Genomic DNA, 18,117 nt, shown 5'->3' with positions numbered 1-18,117 from the left:
CGGTCATAGTGACGTGGGGAGGTTCTTTGGGGGGCTTCTAAACTGGAGAGAAAACTGAAGAGCGAGTATCTTGCAGCTCGAGAACTTTTTTTGTGGTTATTACAGAGCAGCATTGGTGGAGGCTTAGGTGGACGTTGTTGCCCTGCATGGTGTAGAACACCAGGGAACAAGGAGAAAATCCAAGCATTATTGCACTCCAATAACAGTTATAAAAATGTGAAATAATTTAATGGTCAAAAGTATTCACTTCACAAACACACCCAAGACTTCTTGAGATGCTTGCACATCACTATTAAGTTTGTGGCTTTGTTGAGATACTTCAGCATAAATTTACAATTAAGCAATCTTATTTTAAACATAAAAAGGAAACACACTTATAATACTGTTTTAGTTGATAAAATTCCTAGTTTCCTATTTATAATTTCTGTTTTCATGTAAAACATTACAAGACCTAGTCCAGTAAATAGATCTACAGTGGTTATGTAAATACAAGTGCATTATCTATAAAGCAAATTTGTTTTTTAATGAAATATATCCTTAAAAACAAATATTGGGACACCTAATATTTCATATAAAGTGAAGGTAAATAACAATCTAAAATGGTGTGGTGAACAAATTGCAGTCTAATATGGCTCAGCAATGAATGTTCTGTGATCTAAATCTGATTGCAATAATCTGAACAAGAACAACCTAGCTCAAAACCTGACATAGGCCATGTACAGGAACCTAATTTCTAGTTTATCAAAAGAGCAGATTTATCAAAATTTGGAAAGAACATGGCATCAGTTACTAAGTATATTTTGCTTCTACAAACTGGTGTTTTAGCCAGATGAGCCATGATCTAATTGAATGGTGGAGCAGGGTCGAGGCTGAATGGCCTTCTCCTGTTCCTATGTTCCTAGCCCAGGGATACTCTTAATGTAGCAGTGTCTCCTGTAATAATATTTAAAAGCCTTGCACTTAGTGCATCTGTAATGCATTATCCATTAACTTCAAAATCTCACACATCCAGAGTGCTTGTCAGTTTGTTTACACTTGATTGGCTCAAATAACCACTGTTCAGTTAAGCATGTTCATTCACTCCAATACAGACTGTTCAGAAAAGCTACCAGCCGCAAACTGGAAACTGTCCAAAACAAACTAATTCAATCCCTCCTTTTTTTCTGATTTCTTTGAACAGCTGTTATTGTCTCAGCATGCCAGCCATATAACCCATTTTTTTTAATGAATTTATTTCATATTATGCAAAACAACTTTAAATAATTCACAAATATTTGCACTTACCCAGAAAATTATGAATGCCATATTGGAAATCCATCCAATTATTCTTTAAGCAGTGGTCTACCTTCTCGGGGATCTGGGGTTTAAGTTTTTCTCCTTTCTGGAGCTTGAGTTCTTTCACTGGCATTTTATTATTGTTCCATCCTTTCTGCAGGATGTTATTGGTGCCCTGCAGTGGGCTATTCCAGCTCCTTCACATTAAATATATTCACTAAATATATTCAAAAAGGAGTTAGATGAAGTCCTTACTACTAGGGGGATCAAGGGGTATGGCGAGAAAGCAGGAATGGGGTACTGAAGTTGCATGTTCAGCCATGAACTCATTGAATGGCGGTGCAGGCTCGAAGGGCCGAATGGCCTACTCCTGCACCTATTTTGTATGTTTCTAAATGTCTCTCTTTTTTTGTTCCCTTTAATAATATGATATTATCCAGGCTGCTTTTTGGCTTTGCCTGACCCAGCCATGTGTGCTACTCAGACAGCCAAGCACTTCCAGCTTGGCATGACGCAGCCTCTCCTTGAGTGCCCCAGTTGGCCTCTTGCCCACCTGCCCCACCCTTCTCTCTCCAGCCTAGAATATCCAGTTACATAAATAATCAGTCCTCTCCTACCATGGAAAATCCATAACTGAAATTTGGTGTTCATTTAGAAACAAAATAGAACTTTCAGCATTGCTTTCATTTATGCTTAATCATATTTGTTGTGTTAATCCAGATCACTTGACTGACTCTAATGTAAATATGTGACCTACTCAATGCGATGAAATAATTTATTTTTCATTAAAGGAAGGAAAAAGGTATCTCCTGAAAAGATGGCAGAAATGCAGGCAAAGATTGATGAAGAGAGGAAAACCCTTGAAGCTAAGCTTGACATGGAGGAGGAAGAGAGGAACAAAGCCAGAGCAGAACTAGAGAAGAGAGAGAAAGACCTGCTAAAAGCACAGTAAGTCAAAGAATATAAAGTTCACTGGATGATTTTGGAATTCAAATCACGAAAGTTAGTAAAATATATAAATGTAAGTCCGTTCTTTCCTCAAAATAAAAGATTAACAGAATCGGCCTTTTCATTGGAAAAAAGAATAAAAGTAGATGTGGTAGTCAGTCCACAATTTTCTGCCCAGTCGCTTTAATGGACTGAAAATCATGGACTGGCAAGCATAGAATCGAAATTTCTACCTCCATGTCCTTAAAATGCTGAAAAGCATGAATGTAAGCAAATTTTTAAAATTAAGTTGTGAGAATATCCTAACTCACACCAAGTCCTGTTCACCCATCACCCCTGTGTTTGCTGACCTACATTGGATTCTGGTTCAGCAATGCCTCGATTTCAAAATTCACAACCTTATTTTCAAATCCCTCCATGGCCTCGCCCCTCCCTATCTTTTGTAATCTTCTCCAGCCGCCCCCCGGCCCCCGAGATAAGTGCACTCCTCTAGTTCTGCCCTCTTGAGCAACCCTGATTATAATCTCTCAACCATTGGTGGCTGTGCCTTCTGTTGCCTAGGCCCTAAGTTCTGGAATTCCCTGCCTAAACCTCGCCGCCTCTCTACCTTACTTCTCTTTCCTCCTTTAAGATGCTCCTTAAAACCTACCTTATTGGCCAAGCTTTTGGTCATCTACCCTAAGTTCTCCTTATGTGGCTCAGTGTCATGTTTTTGTCTTATAATACTCCTATGAAGCTCCTTGGGATGTTTGCTACGTTAGACGTTGGCCAGGTTTATGATCATGGAGAGCATTTGTAGATGGACTCCCAGTGGATGAATATCTGTTTCCAAGAATAGCTGATCTAATACTCTATGAATCGCAGGGGTTCCTTATTCAGAATATAACATCTGTGAAATGCAACAGGTTGCGATTGAATCATTTTAGGTTGGTATCCTTAAAGAATAATTATCTTATTAAAGCATGCATGTATACATGATTTATAATCTGAAAACAAAACTTGTTCCAGCCAGAAAATCAATATTTATTCTTGTATATGTGTTTATAATTAATGCGCTAGATATTGATGTAAAAATAAGGTAGGCTAACTGCATTCACCTTTATTTATGTGCAAATTGGACAGCAACTTCTGGCGAGCACACTTGCGCAATTGCTTTCTAAGCTGCGCGAAAATGAAATCTCGCTGTCTCACTCCCCATTCAATTGTATTGAACGCTGTGAAGTTCCCTTTAATGACATCGTCTCCACAGAAAGTTGGAGCTTGTCCATTCCAGTGTAAGTATCTTTTTAATGGCATGGAAAGTCTTAATTACTGCCAATCAACCTCTCTGACACTGAATATTAATTTTCACAAGTGCAGAGACTCATTCCTTCAGCTTTTAGTTATTGGAGATTTAAAAAAACAAAATACATTATTTTTACTTTTTCTTTGTCTCTTTTCTCTCTCTTTCTCTCTCTCTCTCTCTCTCTCTCTCTCTCTCTCTCTCTCTCTCTCTCTCTCTCTCTCTCTCTCTCAATCCCATCTTTCTTGGCCTTGCTTTATTTTGCTTTCTGTACCTGATTTGACATTAAATTCACTATTCGAACTTACACTTTCTGGGTCAGACTTTGCACTGCTCATTAACAATTCTTCAATCTGATTGGTTAAGGAAATACACCATTGCTTTCCCTGTTCACACAGGTTCCAGATGTCCTGTAAGGGCGCTGTGCTGTTTAGATGTTTGGCTGACAGCAACTTGCCATAAAAAAACCTATAGAAAGCCTATGGGCAAGTGCAAGTCTAACGAATGGCTGGCGCCATTTGTTCGGTACTCATGACCATGTCCATGACTTCTGTGACATCGTCTTCATTCAATGCTTTTGAGGAAAGGTTGAGGAGGTTGGAATTCAGAAGAATGAGAGGTGATCTTATCGAAACGTATAAGATTATGAGGGGGCTTGACAAGGTGGATGCAGAGAGGATGTTTCCACTGATAGGGGAAACTAGAACTAGGGGGCATAATCTTAGAATAAGGGGCTGCCCATTTAAAACTGAGATGAGGAGGAATTCGCTGCCTCAGAGAGCTGTGGAAGCCGCGACATTGAATAAATTTAAGGCAGAGATAGACAGTTTATTTTCCGATAAGGGATTAAGGAGTTATAGGGAGTGGGCAGGGAAGTGGAACCGAGTCCATGATCAGATCAGCAACAATCGTATTAAATAGCGGAGCAGTCTCGAGGGTCAGTATGGTCTTACTCCTGCTCCTATTTCTTATGTTCTTCACAAGTCATCCCTTTTGCATATTCTAAAAGTTCAGAAATCATTTTCTTCTCTTTGGTCACATGAAAACCTTCAAAGTCATCATCAGCAACATCGTCATCTTCATTAAACATAGTGGCTGGCCAGAGGTTATGCGAAGCATTGGCCAAGGTGTTTTAGTTACCTCATTCCACTCATCCGCAGCTGCCCATATGGCGTCCTTCACAGAGAAATCTTTTGAGAACGCTGTTATCCCCATGCCTCTGTTCACAGCACTAAGCAAACGCCTCATGAATTTGATTTTGTAGAGACACTTCATTGATCTCAAAATTCCTTGGTGCATTGGCTGTACCAGTGATGTTACATTGGGAGGTAAATAGATTCCACAGACATTATCCTTTACTAGAAGTTCAACATCAGGATATGCTGAACAATTGTCCAACAGCAAGGGTTGGGGCTGTCCCCTGCATTTCTCTTGCAGTTGTTGGGCCTAAAGATCATGTCCGTTGTACCCTGTAGTGGATGGAATCCGCACTGTGACTCGAGGAAGAGCTCCTCAGCCACAGTGAGAAGACACTTGAGGATTCTAGCGATGACCTTCCCAGTGGCTGATAACCGGGAGATTCCTCTGTAGTTGCCGCAGTTGGACTTGTCCCCTTTTTTTAAAGATGGTCACTATTACTGCATCTGAGATCTCCCGGCATGTTCTCTTCCTTCCAGATGAGAGAGATGAGGTCATGCATTCGTGCCAATAGTGCCTCTCCGCCATACTTTAGTGCCTCAGCGGGAATTCCATCGCTCCCGTTGCCTTGTTCTTAAGCTTCCTCGCTGCAATGCACCACCTCACACTCAACAAGCTCCCCGCTGAAGTGGAACTAAACTACAGAACCAGTGGGAACCTGTTCAACCTTCGTCGTCTCCAGGCCAGATCCAAGACCGTCCTATCCTGTCGTCGAGCTACAGTACGCGGACGACGCTTGCTTCTGCGCACATTCAGAGACTGAACTCCAAGTCATAGTCAACATCTTCACTGAGGCGTACGAAAGCATGGGCCTTACATTAAACATCCGTAAGACAAAGGTCCTCCACCAACCTGACCCTGCCACGCAGCACTGCCCCCACCTCCCCCTGCCCCAGTCATCAAGATCCACGGCGCGGCCCTGGACAAAGTGGATCACTTTCCATACCTCGGGAGCCCACTAGAAACATAGAAGCATAGAAAATAGGTGCAGGAGTAGGCCATTCGGCCCTTCGAGCCTGCATCACCTTTCAATAAGATCATAGCTGATCGTTCACCTCAGTACCCCTTTCCTGCTTTCTCTCCATACCCCTTGATACCTTTAGCCGTAAGGGCCATATCTAACTCCCGCTTGAATATTTCCAATGAACTGGCATCAACAACTCTGCGGTAGGGAATTCTACAGGTTAACAACTCTGAGTGAAGAAATTTCTCCTCATCTCAGTCCTAAATGGCTTACCCCTTATCCTTAGACTATGTCCCCTGGTTTTGGACTTCCCGACATTGGGAACATTCTTCCTGCATCTAACCTGTCCAGTCCTGAGAATTTTATATGTTTCTATGAGATCCCCTCTCATCCTTCTAAACTCCAGTGAATACAGGACCACTCGAACCAGTCTCTGCTCATATATGAGTCCTGCCATCCCGGGAATCAATCTGGTGTACCTTCGCTGCACTCCCTCAATAGCAATAACGTCCTTCCTCAGATTAGGAGACCAAAACTGAACACAATATTCCAGGTGAGGCCTCACCAAGGCCCTGTATAACTGCAGTAAGATCTCCCTGCTCCTATACTCTCATCCCCTAGCTATGAAGGCCAACATACCATTTGCTTCCTTCACTGCCTGCTGTACCTGCATGCCAACTTTCAATGACTGATGTACCATGACACCCAGGTCTCGTTGCACCTCCCCTTTTCCTAATCTGCCGCCATTCAGATAATCTGCCTTTGTGTTTTTGCCACCAAAGTGGATAACGTCACATTTATCCCCATTATACTGCATCTGCCATGCGTTTGCCCACTCACCTAACCTGTCCACGTCACCCTGCAGCCTCTTAGCGTCCTCCTCACAGCTCACACCGCCACCCAGCTTAGTGTCATCTGCAAACTTGGAGCTATTACATTCAATTCCTTCATCTAAATCATGAATGTATATTGTAAATAGCTGAGGTCCCAGCACGGAGTCCTGCGGCACCCTACTAGTCACTGCCTGCCATTCTGAAAAGGACCCATTTATCCCGACTTTCTGCTTCCTGTCTGCCAACTAGTTCTCTATCCACATCAGTATATTACCCCCAATACCATGTGCTTTAATTTTGCACACCAATCTCTTATGTGGGACCTTGTCAAAAGCCCTTTGAAAGTCCAAATACACCACATCCACTGGTTCTCCCTTGTCCACTCTACCAGTTACATTCTCACTAAATTCGAGAAGATTTGTCCAGCATGATATCCCTTTCATAAATCCATGCTGACTTGGACCAATCCTATCACTGCTTTCCAAATGCGCTGCTATTTCATCTTTAATAATTGATTCCAACATTTTCCCCACTACTGATGTCAGGCTAACCGGTCTATAATTACCCATTTTCTCTCTCCTTCCTTTCTTAAAAAGTGGTGTTACATTAGCTACCCTGCAGTCCATAGGAACTGATCCAGAGTCGATAGAGTTGGAAAATGATCACCAATGCATCCACTATTTGTGGGGCCACTTCCTTAAGTACTCTGGGATGCAAACTATCAGGCCCCAGGGATTTATCAACCTTCAGTCCCATCAATTTCCCTAACACAATTTCCCGCCTAATCAGGATTTCCTTCATTTCTTCCTTCTCACTAGACCCTCGGTCCCCTAGTATTTCCAGAATGTTACATGTCTCTTCCTTCGTGAAGACAGAACCAAAGTATTTGTTCAACTGGTCTGCCATTTCTTTGTTCCCCATTATAAATTCACCTGAATCCAACTGCAAGGGACCTATGTTTGTCTTCACTAATCTTTTTCTCTTCACATATTATTTATAGAAGTTTTTGCAGTTAGTTTTTATGTTCCCAGCAAGCTTCCTCTCATACTCTATTTTCCCCCTCCTAATTAAACCTTGTCCTCCTCTGCTGAATTATATAATTCTCCCAGTCCTCAGATTTGCTGCTTTTTCTGGCTAATTTATATGCCTCTTCTTTGGATTTAACACTATCCTTAATTTCCCTTGTTAGCCACGGTTGAGCCACCTTCCCCATTTTATTTTTACTTCAGACAGGGATGTACAATTGTTGAAGTTGATTCATGCGATCTTTAAATGTTTGCCATTGCCTATCCACCATCAACCCTTTAAGTATCATTCGCCAGTCTATTCTAGCCAATTCACGTCTCATACCATCGTAGTTAGCTTTCCTTAAGTCTCTGAATTAACGGTGTCACTCTCCATCTTAATAAAGAATTCTACCATATTTATGGTCACTCTTCCCCGGGGCCTCTCAACAACAAGATTGCTAATTAGTTCTTTCTCATTACACATCACCCAGTCTTGGATGGCCAGCCCTCTAGTTGGACATATTGGTCTAGAAAACCATTCCTAATGCACTCCAGGAAATCCTCCTCCACCGTATTGCTATCAGTTTGGTTAGCCCAATCAATATGTAGATTAAAGTCGCCCATGATAACTGCTGTACCTTTATTGCACGCATCCCTAATTTCCTGTTTGATGCTGTCCCCAACCTCACTACTACTGTTTGGTGGCCTGTACACAACTCCCACTAGCGTTTTCTGTCCTTTGGTATTCCGTAGCTCCACCCATACCAATTCCACATCATCCAAGCTAATGTCCTTCCTTACTATTGCGTTAATTTCCTCTTTAGCCAGCAACGCCACCCCACCTCCTTTTCCTTTCTGTCTATCCTACCTGAATGTTGAATACACCTGAATGTTGAATACCCCTGGATGTTGAGTTCCCAGCCTTAGTCACCCTGGAACCATGTCTCCGTGATGCCAATTATATCATATTGTTACTTGCTGCCTGTGCAGTTAATTCATCCACCTTATTACGAATACTCCTCGCATTGAGGCACAGAGCCTCAGACTTGTCTTTTTAACACACTTTGCCCTGTTAGAATTTTGTTGTAATGTGGCCCTTTTTGCTTTTTGCCTTATTTTTCTCTGCCCTCCACTTTTACTTTTCTTCTTTCTATCTTTTGCTTCTGCCCCCATTCTACTTCCCTCTGTCTCCCTGCATAGGTTCCCATCCCCCTGCCATATTAGTTTAACCCCTCCCCAACAGCACTAGCAAACACTCCCCCTTGGACATTGGTTCTGGTCCTGCCCAGGTTCAGACCGTCCGGTTTGTATTGGTCCCACCTCCCCCAGAACCAGTTCCAATGTCCTAGGAATTTGAATCCCTCCCTTCTGCACCACTCCTCAAGCCACGTATTCATCTGAGCTATCTTGCTATTCTTACTCTGACTAGCACGTGGCACTGGTAGCAATCCTGAGATTACTACCTTTTGAGGTCCTATTTTTTAATTTAGCTCCTCGCTCCCTAAATTCGTCTTGTAGGACCTCATCCCGTTTTTTTTACCTATATCATTGGTACCTCTGTGCACCACGCTGTTGACAGCAAGGGCAAACGTCAACGACGAGGTTCAACACCACCTCGGTCTTCGGCCACCTGAGGAAGAGAGTGTTCGAAGATCAGGCCCGCAAATCTGGCACCAAGCTCATGATCTACGGGGCTGTAGTGATACCTGCCCTCCTGTATAGATCAGAGACATGGACCATATACAGTAGACATCTCAAATCGCTGGAGAAATACCACCAACGATGTCGTCGCAAGATCCTGCAAATCCCCTGGGAGGACAGACACACCAACGTTAGTGTCCTCGATCGGGTCAACTTCCCCAGCATCAAAGCACTGACCACACGACCTGCTCCATTGGGCAGGCCACATTGTTTGCATGCCTGACACAAGACTCCCAAAGCAAACGCTCTACTTGGAACTCCTACTTGGCAAGCAAGCCCCAGGCGGGCAGAGGAAATGTTTCAAGGACACCCTCAAAGCCTCCTTTGATGAAATGCAACATCTCCACCGAAACCTGGGAGTCCCTGACCAAAGACTGCCCTAAGTGGAGAAAGAGCTTCCGGAAGGGTGCTGAGCACCTCAAGTTTCGTCGCCGAGAGCATGCAGAAAGCAAGCATAGACAGCAGAAGGAGTGTGTGGCAAACCAGACTCCCCACCCATGACTGTTTGCCCCACCTGTAATTCCTGTATTGGACTGTTCAGTCACCTAAGAACTCCCTTCTAGAGTGGAAGCAAGTCTTCCTCCCTTTCGAGGGACTGTTTATGATGATGAACAACAAAAATATTTTGCAGTTTTCATCAAGGTCAGCTGTCCTACAATGAGCATGGACCTCGGGAACAAAATGTTTCTCAAACTAGTTCATAAAAATTACCCTGGTTACCCATGCTCTCGTATAGGCATAATAATGCACTGGGAATATTCTCACATCTTGGACGCTGGCTTTTCCCGAAGACCATAAGCTTACATTTGTGTCCCAGCCACATTTGCACAAGCAAGCACAGTCAAATCTATCTGTGGTGTCTTTTACATCTGTTGGCTATGATTCTTCTGCTGTTGCTAATGTCTGTCTTGGTATATAGTGCCAAAACAGTGATGTCGCATCAGCATTATACATTTGCTCAGCCTAAAGGTTTTCGTCAGCAAATTAGTTTAACAAACTCATCTATATAACTTTCAGTTGCCTCATGATCTGCTGAGGCTTTTTCACCACACGCTTTCAATTGCCTGATGCCATGACGCCTTTTAAATTTGGTCAACCAACTCGAGTAGTTGCATGGAGTTTCAATCTTCAGTTCTTTGTAGAATATCTCGACTTGTCACATTACCGTTGGGCCAGACAAAGGAACCTTTTTACTTCTCTGTCGCCACCACTCCATCATTACTCGATCCAACTCATCACTTTTAGGCTTATGCATAGTTTTTCTCTTCTTCATTTATTTCTGAACGTCACTTTTTGCATAAAACTTCATGATCTGTTCCTTTTGTTTTTTTTATATCGTAAATAGTGGAGATTCCAACACCATACTCCTCACTCAGTCTTCTCACAGAAGCACCTCTATCTAATCTCTGTAGTAACTCTACTTTCTTGGCAATTGACAATGAATTATGTTTCCTCTTTGCACTACCTGTATTACCCATTGGGGTACATGCTGGCCTTTTGACATGGTTGCAATGGCAAACAACACAAATTCCATCATCATCATAAGCAGTCCCTCGGAATCAAGGAAGACTTGCTTCCACTCCTGAAGTGAGTTCTTTGGTGGCTGAACAGTCCAATACGAGAGTCACAGGTCGGACAGATAGTCGTTAAGGGAAGGGGTGGGTGGGACTGGTTTGCTGCACGCTCATTCCGTTGCCAACGCTTGGTTTCTGCATGCTGTCAGCGTTGAGACTCGAGGTGCTCAGCGCCCTCTCGGATGCACTTCCTCCACTTAGGGCAGTCTTGGGCCAAGGACTCCCAGGTGTCAGTGGCGATGTCGCACTTTATCAGGGAGGCTTTGAGGGTGGCCTTGTAGCCGCTGCCCACCTTTGGCTCGTTTGCCGTGAGGAAGCTCCACGTAGAGCACTTGCTTTGGAAGTCTTGTGTCTGGCATGCAAACTATGTGACCTGCCCAGCGGAGCTGATCGAGTGTGGTCAGTGCTTCAATGCTGGGGATGTTAGCCTGGACGAGGACGCTGATGTTGGTGCGCCTGTCCTCCAAGGGGATTTGTAGGATCTTGCGGAGACATTGTTGGTTGATATTTCTCCAGCGACTTGAGGTGTCTACTGTACATGGACCATGTCGCTGAACCATACAGAAGGGCAGGTATTACTCCAGCCCTGTAGACCATGAGCTTGGTGCAGTTTTGAGGGCCTGGTCTTCAAACACTCTCTTCCTCATGCAGCCAAAGGCTGCGCTGGCGCACTTGACGGGTGTTGGATCTCGTCATCGATGCCTGCTCTTGTTGATGGGAGGCTCCCGAGATATGGGAAGTGGTCCATGGTGGATTTTGATGACTGGGGGGCAGTGCTGTGTGGCGAGGACAGACTGGTGGAGGACCTTTTTTCTTACGGATGTTTAGCGTAAGGCCCATGCTTTCGTACGCCTCAGTAAATACGTCAACTATGTCCTGGAGTTTAGCCTCTGTATATGCGCAGACGCAGGCGTCGTCCACCTACTGTAGCTCGACGATAGAGGTTGGGATAGTCTTGGACCTGGCCTGGAGATGGCGCAGGTTGAACAGGTTCACACTGGTTCTGTAGTTTAGTTCTATTCCAGCGGGGAGCTTGCTGACTGTGAGGTGGGGCATGGCGGCGAGAAAGATTGAGAAGAGGGTTGGGCGATGACGCAGCCCTGTTTGACCCCGGTCCAGACGTGGATTGGGTCTGTGATGGAACCGTTGGTAAGGATCACAGCCTGCATGTCGTCATGCAGCAAACGGAGGATGGTGATGAACTTTTGGGGACATTCGAAACAGAGGAGGACGCTCCATAGACCCTCGCGGTTGACAGTGTCACAGGCCTTTGTACGGTTGAAGAAGGCCATGTATAAGTGCGGGCGGTGTTGCCTACATTTTTCCTGTAGTTGTAAAAATCATGTCCATTGTGCCCCGTCAGGGATGAAATCCGCACTGTGACTCCGGGAGGAGTTCCTCGGCCACGGGAAGAAGACGGTTGAGGAGGACTCGAGCGATGACTTTCCCAGTGGCTGATAGGAGGGAGATTCTTCTGTCATTGCCGCAGTCGGATTTGTCCCCTTTTTTAAAGATGGTCACGATTATTGCATCTCTGAGATCCCCCGGCATGCTCTCCTCCCTCCAGATGAGGGAGATGAGGTGTATTAGCGCCAGCAGTGCCTCTCCGCAGAGGCACTGCTGGTGCGAATACACCTCATCAGGGATTCCATCCGCACCCGTAGGCTTGTTGTTTTTAAGCTGTCTTATGGCCTTTTCTACCTCGTGCAGTGTTGGGGTCTTACTGAGGTAGTGGCGGGTAGCATGCTGCGGGATGGAGTCGAGAACACTCGAGTCAAAGGCAGAGTCTCTTCGCACAAATTCCCAATAGCTGTAAATAGCAAAAAACACCATAGTGCTTGAGTCAGGTCAGGTCGGGCCTGGTTGAGGGAACACGTGGCTCAGGTTGCAAAGAAGGTTGGAGTCGAGGGTCATTCCAAAAGGCTCGGACCGATCGCAGGTCTGTAATGCGCCTTTCTAAAAAATGTCCGATTTTCAGGCAATAATTCTGGATTCTGGACGACTCCGTCTGTAATGCGCGGTTTAAAAAAAAATGTCCGGGTTTTCGGACAATAATTCCGGATTCCAGACGACTCCATCTGTGATGCGTTCTTTTTTGTCCGGTTTTCAGTCTATTCCGATTTTCGGAATTCCGGATTCGGGATGTTGTACCTGTATATGTTTTCTTTTGCTCAGTATCATAGTTGCATTGTTTAATTCTTGAACTGCTTTTCTTTAAAATGCACTTTAAATAGCTCAATTAACAAATTGTACTTGCACATCAGTGCAGAATAGAATTTCCTAAACACTCCATAAAGCTATGTTTATTTAGGGTGCTTTATCATTGACTTCTGTATCAGTTTTGTTAATGTATTTGTAGTATTACAGTACCTGGTTATGTCCACTAGATGTAGCTAACATGACAGTGATGGAAATAATAGGGTTTTCTCCCCAATTAAATCACGAAGAATTACACCCCATCAATCCCTTCTACCCCTTCCGTTGCAGTTGTACTCACACTTCTCATCATGTCCCTTTGCTATTATCTTGCTGCTCAACATATTATCTTTCTTGTGTACATTTGGATCATAACTTGGGTATTTTCAAATTAACTACATTATCTCAATAGCCATAAGTGCTGCAGAGTTAAAACTCTGTACTGTGAACAAATGAGACTCCATATAGATATTTTAACTGGAACAAGGTATTATTTTAAGTTTTTAAAAGATGCAAGTTTATTTTAAATTATATTGTGGACATATTAACATGCACTTAGATGGACAAAAATGGCTTCGTAGTATCAGCGCTCATTAAAACCAATTTAGTGTGATGTGTCAGTAAACCATCAAAGATATTGTAAGAGATGTTACAGAAAGAGTGTCCTTGAAAAATGTTTGTGCTTGATGTCATTTCCTAATGAGAAATTCTGAATATGGATATCATGAGTTTTTTTCTGAAGGTCCTTTTAAGATATTTTGTCCAATTGTCATTTTTCTTGGCAATCATTTCTCAATCTGCTCGCTCCGTTTTGTGGGGGATTGCTTGCACTCGGTTGACTAAATTTAACCAGTACAAAATCACATGTCAACCTGCATGCTACTGCGCCATGGTCCAATACTATTTTGACTTCTATGAGTAAATTTTGATATTCTTAAGGATTTACAATCTTTCCTCTTGAAGAGAATTTACATCTTAATGTCATTATAATATAAAAGAGCGTAATGCAATACATTCTCCAACTCTCAAGGCAGGAACATCAGACCTTGTTGGAAAAATTGTCAGCTCTAGAGAAGAAGGTGATTGTGGGAGGAGTAGATCTTCTGGCCAAAGCTGAAGAGCAAGAGAGACTACTGGATGAGTCGAATAGTGAGCTAGAGGCACGCCGGAATCGGGCAGAGCAACTTCGGAAAGAGCTGGAGGAAAAAGAGGTAATGCAGTTACTACTCAATGCAATCTTTCTTAAGACCACAAAGTTGAAACTATGCCTCACTCAATCTTCCTGTTATCCTACAGTTTACAAGCCTTTAAAACTCCAACTTGGTGTCACCTGAATCTCACTTCTTGATTTATCTTGTCTTTACACCTACTGTTTTCAATCTTGGTGCTGGCCTACATTATAGGCCTTGGACTTTTACTAAGTTTGTCCAATTTAAAAAGAAGTTTCAAAGAAAGAAAATCTTGCATTTATATAGCGCCTTTCATGACTACCGGGTGTCCCAGAGCGCTTTACAGCCAATGAAGTACTTTTTGAAGTGTGGTCACTGTTGCAATATAGGAAAATTGCAGGAAGAATGTTCCCAATGTTGGGGAAGTCCAGAACCAGGGGTCACAGTCTAAGGATAAGGGGTAAGCCATTTAGGACCGAGATGAGGAGAAACCTCTTCACCCAGAGAGTGGTGAACCTGTGGAATTCTCTACCACAGAAAGTAGTTGAGGCCAATTTACTAAATATATTCAAAAGGGAGTTAGATGAAGTCCTTACTACGAGGGGGATCAAGGGGTATGGTGAGAAAGCAGGAAGGGGGTACTGAAGTTGCATGTTCAGCCATGAACTCATTGAATGGCGGTGCAGGCTAGAAGGGCTGAATGGCCTACTCCTACATCTATTTTCTATGTTTCTAAAAGGGGCAGCCAATTTGCGCACAGCAAGCTCCCACACACAGCAATGTGATAATGACCAGATAATCGGTTTTTAGTGATGTTGATTGAGGAATAAATATTGACCAGGACACTGGGGATAACTCCCCTGCTCTTCTTCAAAATAGTGCCATGGAGTCTTTTACGTCCACCTGAGGGAGCAGATGGGGCCTTGGTTTAACGTCTCATCTGAAGGACGGCAGTTCAGACTGGAGTGCAGCCTAAATTTTTTTTTTGTGCTCAAGACTCCGGAGTGGGATTGAACCCACAACCTTCAGACTTGGAGGCAAGGGTGCTACCAACTGAGACACAGCTGACAATTCAAGTTTGCAGGACTGCAATCTGGATGAATAAGCAATATTATTGGAGTATCTTGGTATCAACAACACTTAACATTAGAGAAGCATGCAAATTTAGAACAGTGAGAACAATCAATTTATCTGGTATGGAAAATAATGAAGATGCAACTTACTGCCTGTATAAACACTGGTTGGTTACTTTAGCTAAATTCCATGCTATCTCAGCTCATCTACTCCTAAATTGCACCAAATCCTGCTTACCCAACACTTCTGCCCTTGCTGACCTATATTTAAAATTCTCATTCTTTTTTAAATTATTTCAGGGTCTTGTCTCTATCTCCCTATCTCTGTACCTCCTCCAACCCTCCAGAACTTTCTGTTCCTCCAACTCTGGTTTCTTGTGCATCTCCTCTCCCTTTGTCATCCTTCCCTAAACCTCTCCACCTCTCTCCTGCTTTCCTACCATCCTTAAAACTTACCTTTTTAATCAAGCTTTTGATCACCCCTCCTAATATTCTGTTCTTTGGCTTGGTGCACATATTTTATCTGATTATGTCTCTGGAATATTTTCCTACATTAGACGCACTATATTAATGCAAGTAGCCTCATCTGTCATTCATGCTGCAATTATATTGGCTCAGGTAGGCTAATATATCTAACAATTCTCAATTATTATATCCTTTTAGGATGACCAAAGATTTTCTTTGCAGTATAATATTTGCGATAGGCGTTCCTGTGGCTCGTAGCACAAAAGCTTTTTGGGGAAAAATTATCTGGAAACTTGTTGCATCTACATATATTAGTATGGCCATGCTTTAAAAATAAATTAATGTCCCTTTGTGGTCTGTTTTTTCATTTAATAGCAAGAACGTTTGGACATTGAGGAGAAGTACACCAGTTTACAGGAGGAGGCCCAGGGCAAGACGAAGAAACTGAAGAAAGTTTGGACAATGCTGATGGCAGCAAAGTCTGAGGTGAGCAGGAGTTGTAGATTATTTTCCTTGTATAATGTTTATTCCACTCGAACCTTACTCGAGCTACACATTAGCATATACAATTCTGAAAGCCCAAATTGTGAAAGTTTAATTAAATATTCATCAAAAGCATTAAATGTAAGTTGACCGGTTTTAACCTTTAAATGTACGGAAAGCAGAAAATAACCAACATTTAGAACATCCAGTTTCTCGCACTTTCTCATTACTAAAGTTTTATACAACTGTCCATAGGAATAGTGCCCTTATATATAGCTTAAGTGTTCGTATGGAATGCCAGCATAAAGTATACTGAAATTACAAACTTAGAATTCGCTGTTCATAATTTAAGATACATAGGAAAGGGGCGCATCTGAAAAAAGTACCATAATATGAATAAATGTATTGTGAAACAAACTCAAACATTTTAGTTGTCATTTCTCAATTGGATTGCCTGTTCCATGTAAAAGTAAAGCTTTTTCACTTGCCATTACTTGATAACCTGGAGAAGTAACCCCTTTGCCCAGTTTCTTTGCATTACAACTTTCTAGTGTTTTGTACTTCATGACACGATGACGTTCCTGATGTATTAGTCTGGTTTGTTTTTATTCAAAGATGGCAGACTTGCAACAAGAACATCAACGCGAGATTGAAGGGCTGTTGGAGAATATCAGACAGCTGAGCCGAGAACTCCGTCTCCAGATGCTCATTATTGACAACTTTATTCCTCAAGAATACCAGGTTAGACAGAGTTTTTTTTAAATTTGTTTATGTAAGGGCTTTAATGATGGAAAAGTTTAATATTTTGCGCTTATTGTGCCTTGTTGAAACACGTTAACAATTATGGTATTTCTGTTGCTTGGATAGTATACCATCCAAGGATAAGGAATATGTTTTCCATGATGTGCACATCACTAGTCCATATAAGTCTTTGAACTTGGGTTTAAGGGCTATTTTATGATTTGATAGAAAATAACCTACAATGAAATACAGCACATGAACAAAGGGAGACTTACATACACTTGTTCAATGATTGGTGAGAGTGAGTTATGAAGGTTTTTCTTATTTATGCAAAATGTTCAGTATGCTATTTTTCTTTGTGCATTCTCATATATTTGGGAATAATTTTGTTAAAAACTAATTTTTTTTTTTACTATCACTAAAATGCTCCTTTCATACATCTTTGTTCACCTACTTTGAAACAATGATGGAAAGCATTCCATTCATAGAGCCATTTGACCCCTCCCCCAAATCCCAGTAATAATAAGCTATGAAGCTAATATGAATGTTTAATTCCACGCAGGATCAAACGATTGGTATGCTTATCGTTTGTTGCTGTATGTAAAGACATTCAGCTCTTGCCACTTCAATTCTATATAGCCTGCTGCAAGTATAAAGCTATTGTTGTGATATACCTGATTGTGGCAGATTTGCAGCATTGCTTGCTGATTTAAAAAGTTAGTGGTTCTAATTGAAATGTTCATGTATACGTGCGATATATGGAACTTGTATAATCAGCCATAATGAAAAGGATTTTCTTTGGAGGATATTGGAAATTAGTGGATAGTTGAGAATCCCAAAGTTTGGCGTTATAAATATCATACAGAAATACTTCAGGCATTAAATTAGGACAAATAACATAGATTGCACTTCATCTTTCTAGGGCAGTTAGATTATGTCCAATAGGAAGAAATGACGTTGGCTTGTTTCATAAGGAAGCAAAATTTCACGCAAGACTTTGTCCTGCGAACATTGGTCGATAATTGGGAAGGATGATAACGGAGTTGCTGATAATGAGGTTCCATTGTACTACAGAGGAGTCTGATGACTACTTCTTGTCGAGCACGATTTCTCAAAATACCTGTTTAGTAAACTGGGTTATTCCTCATCTTGTATTTGTTGTGTTTTGTACTTTGGCACAATAAATAAAATGTCAGGTTTGGCTAAAAT

At 42.4% G+C, this 18,117-nt stretch overlaps 1 protein-coding gene across 1 annotated transcript in view; it reads left to right on the top strand.

Annotated features, from left to right (window-relative positions):
* The window catches only part of kif3a (kinesin family member 3A), a 75,336-nt gene that overhangs the window by 47,926 nt on the left and 9,293 nt on the right, over positions 1–18,117 (top strand). Inside the window, exons 10-13 of the mRNA XM_070878057.1 lie at positions 2,067–2,223; positions 14,008–14,188; positions 16,060–16,170; positions 16,783–16,908. Of these exons, the coding sequence (XP_070734158.1) occupies positions 2,067–2,223; positions 14,008–14,188; positions 16,060–16,170; positions 16,783–16,908 (575 nt within the window). The remainder of the gene's footprint in view (positions 1–2,066; positions 2,224–14,007; positions 14,189–16,059; positions 16,171–16,782; positions 16,909–18,117) is intronic.

Source organism: Pristiophorus japonicus, chromosome 4 (genome assembly GCF_044704955.1).
Source record: "Pristiophorus japonicus isolate sPriJap1 chromosome 4, sPriJap1.hap1, whole genome shotgun sequence".
NCBI classification, from domain to species: Eukaryota; Metazoa; Chordata; class Chondrichthyes; family Pristiophoridae; genus Pristiophorus; species Pristiophorus japonicus.
The sequence above is the reverse complement of the archived record's forward strand: the minus strand, read 5'-3'. Positions and strand labels throughout refer to the sequence as shown.